We start from the raw sequence: 12,027 nt of genomic DNA, 5'->3' as shown, positions 1-12,027 counted from the left end.
AGAAGATATAGATAAGTCAAAGAAAAAGCAAAAAAACACATCGACAACGGCAGGATTCGAACCTACGCGTGCGAACACAATGCCTATGATGTCTCGAGGAGATAGCAGGGCATCGCCTTAACCACTCGGCCACGTTGTCATGCTGTGACGGATCATATTACAGGCCATATAGTTACTTGGTTCCCCCACCTAGAAACACCTGTTGACCAACCTACCTATGCATCGTGATCCTGGATCCCTACCGCGAGCGGTCGAGAGACTATATGTTTAGAACATCGCAGATCCGAGGTTTCTTTTTTGCTGTCCGATCAAATCAACCTTCTCACAAATCATTGCTGGTTAGGTCAATACCCACACCTCCTCTTCAGATCCCCTCCGAGCACAACCTAAGAAGCCGGAACCAAATGATGATGGTGTTCTGTGCGCGAATTGAAGAATATATCTTGAAGACAGCTACCGAAAAACTTGTACCTTACTATTTTGAGTGGCGCGGCGCTTATTGGAGCCAAATGGCTAGTGTTGTATAGGACTGGTTGGAAACATGTAATATGACTATGAGTCTATGACAGATCTAGAAACGGGAAATTAGAAAAGGTCGTTATCTCAATGCAAGCTTAGAAGTAGCATGCACTATAGGGGCTTCCCAATAGCACATTTTTAACTACTTACCTATGTAGATTACTTCACGTATTGGTTACACTGGGGGGATAATCGCTAACTCACAGTTCCCAACTTGTTGTGAAGAGAGAATATGACAAAACAACCATGTAACTTCGTCTGATCTTCTAAATATATCTCCAGCAGGATGCCTGACTTAAAATAATCTCGCTTCCAAGCAAAGAGGAGCTTTGTTTAGCTCGAACCCTGTCACACGCATTGAATGCTTGTGATACTGGCCATCTCTTTCTCGTTGACAAATACCATCTGTACTTTGGATGGTGTGCATTCCTAGATCCCATCGCTATCATCGAAGTCGATGCATAACCTTCCGATGCCGAGTCTCGAGGCTAAAGGCTTCGTTCTAGGCGTCCACTCTGTTTTAGGCTTCAATCGGCTGCCGTGATTAGACCAACCCTTAGTTCTCTTTCAAATGAACAGCGTGCCAGGCTGTCAAGAGGCCGCTTGTCAGATATGAGGTTGAGAGGACGGGTGGCAGTAATTCCCGCCAGTTCCAGCTTTCCAGCATATTGAATACCATCCGAGACGGCCCGAACCTATTTGTCTTGTTCATCCACATCTCTCCCATCGCACAGGCCAGAAGGCCCAGTATACCCAAGAACTGATTAAAGCATTGCCTATGTGACAGGTAATACCACACAATGGCGGCATAGCTGTAGCTTTCAGGAGCAGGACGTATAGGCACGTATTCGAATATCCCACCAAACCTTACAGGTCCTGCATGATATAGGCTGAGAAATATAAAAGGATACTCCACACAGTCCCAAAATCCAGGCTTGGCTGAAAGGGGGCGGTGTTTCTTTGGTGGTAGTGGTAGGTGTGTTTGAGAGAATTTCCTGAGTAGGCGGTTGTTCCATGGCTTTACGTGAGAATGAAGTAATAGAGAACACCGAGAAATTGATCCGCAATGTAGATTGTTGATCGTAGATCGTGAATTGGTGGTAGTGCTTGGCTTTGTGGTTCGAAATTGAGAAGATGGAGAGGTCAGTGAATTGTTTCAGCAATGCAGCAGGCAGGCACTTATTTATACACCTTTCGGGTCAGTCATCGGGACATCTAGCTTTGTAGCTAAAAGCAAGATCTTAGGCAAAAGTAAGGGCAAAGATGTCTATTGGTGTTCATTACCTTTGTGCGCTGAGGCTGAAGGCTCTTTGACCTCAACCTTATCACAGCTTCGGCAATAAAGGATCAGGGGCAAGAAACCTTCTATTTGTATCTCAAGAATTTCAGTCGATCACCAGTTGATTGATTGATAGTTAAAGCTTATGACATCTCAACGAGACATATCAAGCCAACTAGGTTCTGTCTGCCAGAATAAGCTCTCAGCCACAAGTCGATCAAGCCAACAAACACACTAAAGAATGCCAATCAACTTCGGGTTTCTAAAGGCAATGTGCATATAGCCTCAATAAAAAATAAGTCCCCCAATTAAAAAACGAATCATATGCTTTTATGATGACTCAATCAGTAACCTTATTAGCAGCTGCAAGTTGAGTTATTATGTAGGTTCATTGGATGAAAGCATAGTGAAATATTTCAAAAGTCTACACGAAAAAGAGTTATCTAAAAGTATCACTTTAGCTAATCAGGGCCATCAAGAAAGATTGTTAACGTCGTGGTTGGTTAAGAAGTATCAAGTCATGAGGTAGTAAAAAATTAGTTATAGTAAATTTATTTTAACATAAAATGCTGGGTATAAGATATCCTGTAAGCCTAAATCTCTTTTCTTCTCTTCTTATCATCATCTTCTTTATCAGATCCAGACTCTTCCCCAGCATTCCTCTATATCTTCAGTAAACGCCTGAATCATGCCTGTAGGTTTTATCTGCCGCGTCTCTGATTTAGTGCTAACATTTCAGCAGACTCCTTCTCCCTTACCCTGGTTCGAGAATCCTCTTCTAATGCCAGCTGTTTCTTTCACTATTATCGCTGCCATACTTTGGTTGAGGATCTTCATTGATCACCACCGTGGTGGGAGGGGGGAATCAAGGTGCTCACCAAGTTCAAAAAGCGACCCAAAACCCTCAAGCGACTGACCAGGCGAGAAATTAAACAGTTGTTAAAAAGGACAATTACAATACTTTTCACTATTGATGAATGGTAGCTGTTCAGTCATAACAATACAGTTTTATACATATTCAACATCATAATCTTACAATCATTTACCCATCACTCGGACTCCATGCTCAAAGCCTAACTCGATCCGTGCCATCCTCGAGACGACCATCTCTCTCATTGTAAAAGTGCTTCTTCGCAATCAAGCCCTTCATACGTCCCAAACGGCTCATAAGACTGGCATCGTACGGCGGGGCCTGCATCATAGCCATAACAAAAGGTCCCTGAGCACCCCAGGTGCAGCTGTGCAAGTGATCTGAGATCTGCTCAACCAACCCCTCGAGATCACCGAGCTCTTCATTCGGGAACAAACCAACTGGCTTCATTTCGTCAAGGGCGTCAAAGGCGGATGTAGCATCGCCGTAGCGCTTCCAGTGGATTTCGGCAAGTTTGATGAAAAAGGTGGTTGAGACGCCAAGAACGTAGGAGGAAAGCCCGAGTTCCTTGACTCGGGGGAGGATATTGAATGCGAGGATAGATGATCTCGCAAATGCGGTATCGAAGAGCTGGAGCCCATAGACGAGATATTGAGGGTATAGATGCCCATGTATATCCATAACAGCCTTCTCCCCTTCTGTCTTCTCTGCTTTTTCGGCCTTCACCTTTTCAGCTTCCTCCTTCGCGATTTGCTCTTTAGATTTCCGACCTCTCTTGACTGTTGTGTCTTTCTCGACAATGCCTAGCTTTCCAGGTAAGGAGAATACCTCTTCCTCCATGACATTCCAAAGCTCAATGTCTGTCTTGGAAGCCTCCATAAGATTCTGCACTCTCGTCTTCTCTTTCTCCCTGATCTGCTCATACTTTGCCCACTCACGCATCTGCTTCTTCTCCGCCTGGTCAAGTTCAGCCAAGCTGTAAAGGTTAGGGCGCTTTGGTGCAAGTTCGAATTTGCCCAAAGCGTTCTCGGCAGCTCTTCGAAGAGATGATGGGTAACGCTTGAGGAATTCATCGCTGAAATTCGAGTTGTGGGCCTTTTCTACCAGTGTGTTTCCTCCACGCGCCCCGTCTGGTCGTTCTTGGTTTGATGCTGAACTTGTAGGTTGAGTTTGGCCAAGCTGAGAAGGCTTTTTGTTTTTGGCTAGGCGGCCTTGAGCAATGTCATCGAAAATTCCTTTAAAAATCTCTGTTTCCGTCGGCGTCAACGTTCCTTGTCGTTCAATCTCGGTTTCGTTTGCACTTGTTGTGTCCTCGTCGTCAAAGTCGAAAGGAATTTCAGAATTATCGGCTTTTCTAAGTCGTCTTGTTGAAGTTGCCAATCCAGCTCTTTGAGCGAAAATAATGCTGGCAGGGCGTCTACAAGCGAGTTGTAGTGTCCTTGTTTGATACAAAAACGGCAAAAGATTTCGAGACATTTTTTGTGATATGTTCAAGGATTTGATAAAACCTTTAATTTTCACATGAGATTTTTGGAGGCTGAAAATTGATACTGGGTCAGTAGTGGTCGGTTGAATCCCGGATACAGAACGCGTAGGCACCAGCGCGTGACTTCGCGCCAAATTCAATTAATGAGTCGCGCTTTGGTTTGCGCCCTTCACGTCACCATTCACGATCCTGTCACCTTTGCTCTTTGCGCATACCAGCAAAACCGTTCGAAGTTTTTGCTCTGGGGAGGCTCTCTCAGCGCCCAAATTTTAGCCTTTGCTTGACAATTCTTTATTCAAACTTGCCATTCGTGCGCCTCATTCACCGTCACCATGCCTCCTAAGAAAGGCGTCGACTCGCCCATGAGCGCCTTCGAGCGCAGGCGACAAGAGAACATGGCGTCAAACCAGAAGATTCTAGCCGATGTCGCCGTAGTCGCTAAGAAGGTCATGCCGACACCCCAGAAGAAGTCAACGCCAACCCGATCGAAGACCCGGACTCCTGCAAAACGGGAACCTGCAATGCCGACTCGGCAGTCCTCACGACTCGCTGGTCTCGATGCAGACAATGATACCCTGAAGCGAAAACTAGCGGTTGAAGCCGAACATGTCGCAGCGGAGGCGAAGGCTAAAAGGTTGAGAGTGAATGGAGACCTAAAACTCGGCGATATTGCTGTCGAGGGTAAGAAGTATCTCGCTGGTGTGGACGGGTTCAAGGGCCTTGTCCGTGGTGCGCAGCCCGGAGTCCGAACGTTCACGGAGGAAGATATTAAGGAAACTACCGACAAGGATTTGAAGGAGCTGCGAAAGCGTATGGGTGGTTTGAAGTTATACGAGCACTGGGCCCCCAATGGCAAGTACTGTCTCGCACAAGCGAGAAGCATGTCACTAACCGCTGAACCACAGACATCAAGATCACACCCCAACGAGTCTATGCTCTCGGCCTTCATCCCACCGAATCGAAGCCCCTTATCTTTGCTGGCGACAAAGAAGGTAACATGGGCGTATTTGACGCTTCGCAGTCTGCTCCTGAAATAAGCGATGAAGACGAAGATGCGTCTGTGCCTGATCCTGTCATTTCTGCGTTCAAGATACACAGTCGCACGATTACTTCATTCGTTTTCTCTCAGCAGGATAGCAACTCTGTTTACACGTCTTCATACGACTCGTCAATTCGGCGACTGGACTTGAACAAAGGAGAGTCATACCAGGCATGGGCGCCATCGGACCACAATGAGGATCTGCCCATATCAGCTCTTGACATGGCAGAGTCGAACCCTCATATGCTGTACTTCTCTACACTAGAAGGCGGCGTCGGTCAGTACGACACTCGAACCTCCGATGACGCCGAAATTTGGACACTTTCGGACCAGAAGATTGGTGGATTCTCTTTGCATCCGCTCCAACCTCACTTGCTCGCGACTGCATCATTAGACCGCACACTTAAGATTTGGGATCTTCGCAAGATCACTGGTAAGGGGGATCTGAGACACCCTGCCCTCCTTGGAGAACATGGCTCGAGGCTGTCTGTATCGCACGCATCTTGGAGCCCTGGCGGCCATATTGCTACTAGCTCTTATGACGATACTATCAAGATCTACAACTTCCCTGACGCTTCGTCTTGGAAGCCGGGCCAGGACGTTAACATTGAACCTACCCATCAAGTACGCCACAACAATCAGACTGGTCGTTGGGTGACTATTCTGAAGCCTCAATGGCAGAAGCGGCCTCATGATGGAATTCAGAAGTTTGTCATTGGTAACATGAATCGTTTTGTGGATGTTTTTGCCTCAGACGGCAGCCAACTGGCTCAGCTTGATGGGGAGGGTATCACTGCAGTACCAGCCGTCGCACACTTCCACCCGTCTCGCGATTGGGTCGCTGGTGCAACATCCAGTGGAAAGCTTTGTTTTTGGCAGTGAGCCTCGGATTACCGGTTTCGAAAAGGGGTACATGGAATCATCAGCATTTAAGCGGGAGTTTTGGTTTGCTATATCTCGTGAATACTGGATCAGGTTGTCGGCAATGACGGAACAGAATACGCGTTTGTTGGAGTAGTGTAAAATACGAATGTCCGAGTACGAGAGCCGAGGACTATGGGTCCCCTGTTTTAAACAATTGCTCTGATGTACATAGAGGCTGAGTCGATCACGTTGAACGTTTGTGTGAAATCTACTCCTAGACCCCTCAAAAATTCGCTCCAAAGTGAATGACAAGCCATGGCGTTCCTCTGACTCAGGCACAGAAACTTATCGCATGCACGTTCATTATGACGTGGATTCACAAACAGCTGATCGCTCTTCTCTGAGCGAGGGCCTTTATGGTCAGCATGGCAAGGGCATTATTCACATCATCTGGGCTTGTTTTCCCACTTGACCAATGCTTGCATGTGATCGATTCACGGTGTTGAAGGATGAGCCGCCCGATTGGCGTCATTTCTTATCGATAACAGTGTCAGCCAATCATAAGAAGCCTTGGACTCACAAGAGTGGATAGCACACAAGGGTTCCATTGTTTCCCCAAGGTATTTCCACCGCTTAAAAGGTCAGGTCCACTAGCCGTCCCCTAAAACCCCACTGGAGATTCAGGCAGATTGACCTAAAAGCCTAGGCAGCGTCAGCCCCAGGGTCAGGTTCCTTCTTGATCAGGAATGCCGTGATCCTTATCTGGATCCATGCTTCATTCGTTTCCTTGCGATCCGAATGTTTGTTTCCTCCAACTCCTCTTTATGTTTGGTTTTGTTCAGCCCAAACAATAACCTTCGTACCGTAGCGTAACACTCACACAAGCGAATCTTCACACGAACCCCGATACGCGCAGCGGATGGCATCAGCTTCGAGTCGTATTGTTTCCCCACGATAGTATAGTGAGCGTCGACTGTTTGCGGCGCAAACCGGGTCCAGATTCACGACTGCATGACCACTCGCATCATCCTCGGACCGTGCCTAGAATTTGACGGTCGGTCTAGTTAGACTTCGCACAAGAAATCTTGAGGCGCCATTTTCGTGAACCATCCCATCCTTCCGATCGCAATAGAGCCAGGACTGTAGGCGATCGTTGACCGTCGCCCCGCTCGACTTGACCGGCCATCATGGCTTCTCAAGCTGATGATGCTCCGGCCCAAGCCAGCATTGGCGCGGGTGACATCAAGGAGCATGTCCACGAGGAACTTCATCGAAGAAAGCGACAAGACTCCACCGCGACCGTGTTTCCCGAGCCTCTACGAGAAAGCGATGCCGAAGACGATGAAGAGGATGACACTACACAAGGGCCACCGATGTTCATGAACATGAACCAGAGCATATTCGGTCTTATTGCGACTGCTAGCTCTCGTGTCGACTTTAATGATCGATTCGATGGAATGAGTAGTGACGAAGAGGGTGAAGGATCATCATCACAACATAGCCGTGACCATATCGCACAAACATCGATCCTACAGCCAGGAGGCAAGGGAAAGGACAAAGGGCATAGAAGGAAAAAGCTTTCGGAGCATAAATTGTTGCGATCGCTACCTGCGTTGCCTAAACTTCGTTCCCGGCATAAATCCCAGCCATCTCGACTATCTGCTCCGGTTGAGACTGCTGATGAATCCGACGTGGAAGACAACGGCACTTTTTCGCCTGCGCCAGCTCTTACGCTGACACGCCAAGATACCCAGGGTGTCATGAGTAGGATGTTGGAGGCCAAGGCCGACTTGTCTAGCAGACCCAGCTTCGATCTGGACCGTTTATCATCTGATATTAGTCGATCTAGTGATGGCGAGGTGGTCTCGGCTCTGGCAAAGAAGCTCAAGGAGATTTTCGAGTTTGATACATACGAGCAGGTCATTGAAGGTTTGTCAAAGTTGGATCTCCATCCTTTGAGTATGCTAACTGGTCATAGAATACCCCTGCTGGCTGCTACAGAGTGTCCTTCTTCAAGGATACATGTACATCACCTCCAAGCATATCTGCTTTTACGCATACCTCCCCAAGAAGGCAGTAAGTTACAGAGTCTGACTGCCAGGTAGTTGCTAACACCAAGCAAGAATGAGGCCGTCAAGTCAGGGTACCTATCGAAGAGCGGCAAACGCAACCCAAGCTACACAAGGTTTTGGTTCCGACTAAAGGGCGATGTTTTGGCATATTACAAGACTGCAACAGACGTTTACTTCCCCCATGGACAGATTGATCTGCGATACGGCATCTCAGCAAACATCGTGGACAAGGATAAGGAAGGTCTACACTTCACAGTTGAGACACATCATCGAACGTACAAGTTCAGGGCCGACAGCGCTCCAAGTGCGAAAGAATGGGTCAAGAGCCTGCAGAGAGTCATCTTCCGAAGTCACAACGATGGCGACAGCGTCAAGATCTCATTACCAATCAAAAATGTGATCGATATTGAAGATACTCAGATGATTGCGTTCGCCGATACTTGCAAGGTTAGAGTCATTGACAATGATGAGACATATGCTATTGACGAGGTAAGTGCCAAAAAGTCTTGAAAACCTCTCCACTAACAATAGTCACAGTACTTTTTCTCCTTCTTCAGCTTTGGGAAGGACGCCATTAATGTGCTCAAGATCCTCATTGAGGCTTCTGCAGAAAGCCGGTCAGCGGAGAAAGCTGTGTCTAGCCGTGAGGAGAACGAGAGCTCTCAATCTCCGTCCGGCCGGACATCGATGGCAGCAAGCCGTCATCTTCCCCGAATTGACAGACTGCACACAGGAAAGCTTCCCGATACCGTGAAGGCCACACTGGCTCCCATGTCGCCATTGTCGCCTCATTCACCAAGCCAACTGAGCCCTCGGGCAAGTATAGACGCTCCACGAACAAGTTTTGACGGTTTCAGAAGATTTGGACGCAAGAGTATAGATGTACCAAGTTCCATCGGAGACTTCAGCCCTCGCAGGAGCTTTAGCGGCACCAGACGATCAACGAGTCGTCATCAACACGGCAGCACGACTCCCAAACAGCAACAGGCTCAGGACTCGGGAGATTCGTTCGTTCATTCATCGATCGACAACCCAAGTATCTCCACACTATCACCGTCTTCGTTTGAGGATCCATCCGCGAGCCAGATCCTTCAAGGAAGCGAGGTCTTTCACAGCCCGACGATGCGACGCTCTGCTTCGGCATCTAGAAAGCGCGAACAGTCTGGGAAGAAAACACCTCGGAACTCTAGCTCGAACCGAGAGCGCCCTCGTCATATTCACCATGCCGCAACGACAGGCGCCATGCAGGAAATGGGTGGTGAAGCTAGTGATTCTCAGCGTCCAGTCACCCCAACACTCAACAGTATCACTAAGATTGGAGCATATCCCTTACAACGAGCTAATGCCTTTGCGGAGTATCTCAGTCGTACAAGCCAGCGTATGGGTTCTATGTTTGCGACCGAGTCACTGGGTTATGTGGAAAAGGTACATGGCATGTGGAAAGGAGAACATAGGCATTACGATGAGCCCCAAGAGCTCAAGACTGATGATGATGGCGATGACATCGACTCAGACGCAGAAGACAAGACACAGACCGCCATGGACCGATTCCGGGCGCATTTCACCCTCCCCGAGTCAGAGAAGCTTATTGCAACGTACTTTGGGGCTATCTTCAAGGTTTTGCCTCTTTATGGAAAGTTCTATATCAGTGATCGATCATTCTGCTTCCGGAGTTTGTATCCCGGCACAAGAACAAAGCTCATCCTGCCTTTGAAGGATATCGAGAATGTTCACAAGGAAAAGGGTTTTCGGTTCGGTTACTACGGCCTTACAGTCGTCATCCGTGGTCACGAGGAGCTATTCTTTGAGTTTAGGCGCCCAGGGCTCCGAGATGATTGCGCGGTGACGCTGCATCAACTCATGGAGACTAACCGTTTCCTTGAGAAGTCCGGTTTCCTTGATCAAGAGGAGCAAGACGATGAAGAAGCTGCTGCTGCAATTGCGGAGCGCGACGCGCTGAAGGCTGCGCGACAGGATGAGTTTGTCAACCACGAACTGGAGCTACCACGCGAGACCTCTGGAGTTTCGAACGCTCCGACAATATTGTTTGATAACCCCAATTCATCCGGTCTTGCGTTCAAGCCGCAAAAGTCGATGAAGATCACATGTCTCACCATCGGATCTCGAGGTGATGTACAACCATACATTGCCTTGTGCAAGGGTCTTATTGCTGAAGGCCACAAGCCTCGGATTGCCACACATGCGGAATTCCAAGGATGGATCGAGTCACACGGTATCGAGTTTGCCCGAGTTGAGGGCGACCCTGGTGAGCTGATGCGTCTTTGTATCGAGAATGGAACATTCACATGGGCTTTCCTTCGGGAGGCAAACTCGACCTTCCGAGGATGGCTTGACGAACTTCTCGACTCTGCCTACACAGCATGTGAGGGCTCTGAACTTCTCATTGAGTCTCCTTCTGCCATGGCTGGCATTCACATCGCGGAGAAGCTTGGTATTCCCTATTTCCGAGCGTTCACTATGCCTTGGACTAGGACACGAGCATATCCTCACGCTTTTATCATGCCTGAGCACAAGATGGGAGGTGCATACAACTATATGACATATGTCATGTTTGACAACATCTTTTGGAAAGCTACGGCTTACCAGGTGAATCGATGGAGACGAAAGACGCTTGGCCTGCCTAGCACCAACCTTGAGAAGATGCAGCCTAATAAGGTGCCCTTCCTGTACAACTTCAGTCCTAGCGTGGTCGCACCTCCTCTGGACTTTTCCGATTGGATTAGAGTAACTGGCTACTGGTTCCTCAATGAGGGAGGTGACTGGGAGCCGCCTCAGGAGCTGCAGAACTTTATCGCCAAAGCCAGGGCGGACGGAAAGAAGTTGGTCTACGTCGGGTTTGGTTCCATCATCGTCAAGGACCCTGCCAAGATGACACAAGAGGTTATCGACGCTGTTCTCAAGGCAGATGTTCGGTGCATTTTATCGAAGGGCTGGTCAGACCGTATCTCACCGAAAGACGACCCGTCCAAGCCTCGCCCCGAAGAGCCAGAGATGCCTCCAGAGATCCATGTAATTAAGTCCGCCCCACACGATTGGCTCTTCAGTCAGATCGACGCTGCTGCGCATCACGGTGGTTCTGGAACAACAGGCGCCAGTCTTCGTGCCGGTATTCCCACCATCATTCGTCCATTCTTTGGCGACCAGTTCTTCTTTGCTACACGGGTTGAGGATCTTGGTGTTGGAGTCTGGGTGAAGAAATGGGGTACCAACAGCTTCGGTCGAGCCCTTTGGGAAGTGACGCGAAACGAGCGCATGATTGTAAAGGCTCGTGTCCTTGGCGAACAGATCCGCAGTGTAAGTCTCCCTCGACTCTCAATTCCACAAATCACTAACATCCATAGGAATCGGGTGTCGATAGCGCCATCCAGTGCATCTACCGCGATCTCGAATACGCCAAGAGTCTCATCAAGCGCAACGCCGGTAAGACTGCCCAACACGACGCAAATGAGGACGACGACACAGAGGAGAGCTGGACATTTGTCGGAAGAGATGAGCCAGATCCCGACGCTGTGACGAAGAAGCTGAGTGAGGGTTTGGTAGACACTGAGAAGCCGCTATCTTTGGGTAGCCAGGCGCCTTCGACTGCTGTGGCATGATGAACATGCTGCTACGAACTGTTGTGTGTGGGGTTTTCTTTGGTGATTTCATCTAGTTGTGCACTTGTTCTTCTGCATTTGGGTGATGGCTTAATTATGGGCTTTTGGATGATTTGGAGTCTGGATGGATTGCTTGCCGATAGACGTATGATCTAGAAGTCATAGACTACGTATGAAGACAACACTACTTCGTCTTGGGAACCGAGAATCGAGGTCTGATGCTCTGACTTGGATGATGAGTGACGCATCTATGTGTAGCTTGTCGCCACACGGCTCAACA

General features: G+C 48.5%; 3 protein-coding genes and 1 non-coding gene across 4 annotated transcripts; 2 read left to right on the top strand and 2 right to left on the bottom strand.

Moving 5' to 3' along the window:
* Positions 1-41: 41 nt before the first annotated feature.
* Positions 42-139, bottom strand: tRNA. The gene is given in 2 exon segments: positions 42-85; positions 103-139. It is a non-coding gene; the product is annotated as a tRNA-Ser (tRNA).
* A 2,725-nt stretch (positions 140-2,864) lies between these two features.
* On the bottom strand, positions 2,865-4,145 carry FPRO_12055 (uncharacterized protein; the record flags this gene model as incomplete). Its single annotated transcript, XM_031221596.1, has 1 exon — positions 2,865-4,145. The coding sequence occupies one exon, from the start codon at positions 4,143-4,145 to the stop codon at positions 2,865-2,867; it is 1,281 nt and encodes a 426-aa protein (XP_031087139.1).
* A 342-nt stretch (positions 4,146-4,487) lies between these two features.
* Positions 4,488-6,076, top strand: FPRO_12054 (uncharacterized protein; the record flags this gene model as incomplete). The annotated part of the gene is made up of 2 exons (XM_031221595.1): positions 4,488-5,007; positions 5,061-6,076. The coding sequence occupies 2 exons, from the start codon at positions 4,488-4,490 to the stop codon at positions 6,074-6,076; spliced, it is 1,536 nt and encodes a 511-aa protein (XP_031087138.1).
* Positions 6,077-7,245: 1,169 nt separating this feature from the next.
* Positions 7,246-11,747, top strand: FPRO_12053 (putative UGT51-sterol glucosyltransferase (UDP-glucose:sterol glucosyltransferase); the record flags this gene model as incomplete). Its single annotated transcript, XM_031221594.1, has 5 exons — positions 7,246-7,987; positions 8,037-8,134; positions 8,182-8,619; positions 8,668-11,445; positions 11,493-11,747. 5 exons carry the CDS (start codon positions 7,246-7,248, stop codon positions 11,745-11,747), a joined length of 4,311 nt encoding a protein of 1,436 aa, XP_031087137.1.
* Between the last annotated feature and the right edge of the window lie 280 nt (positions 11,748-12,027).

This window comes from Fusarium proliferatum, assembly GCF_900067095.1.
Source record: "Fusarium proliferatum ET1 genome assembly, contig: FPRO_scaffold010, whole genome shotgun sequence".
NCBI classification, from domain to species: domain Eukaryota; kingdom Fungi; phylum Ascomycota; class Sordariomycetes; order Hypocreales; family Nectriaceae; genus Fusarium; species Fusarium proliferatum.
Note: the sequence above shows the minus strand (reverse complement) of the source record. Positions and strands in the feature narration are given on the sequence as shown.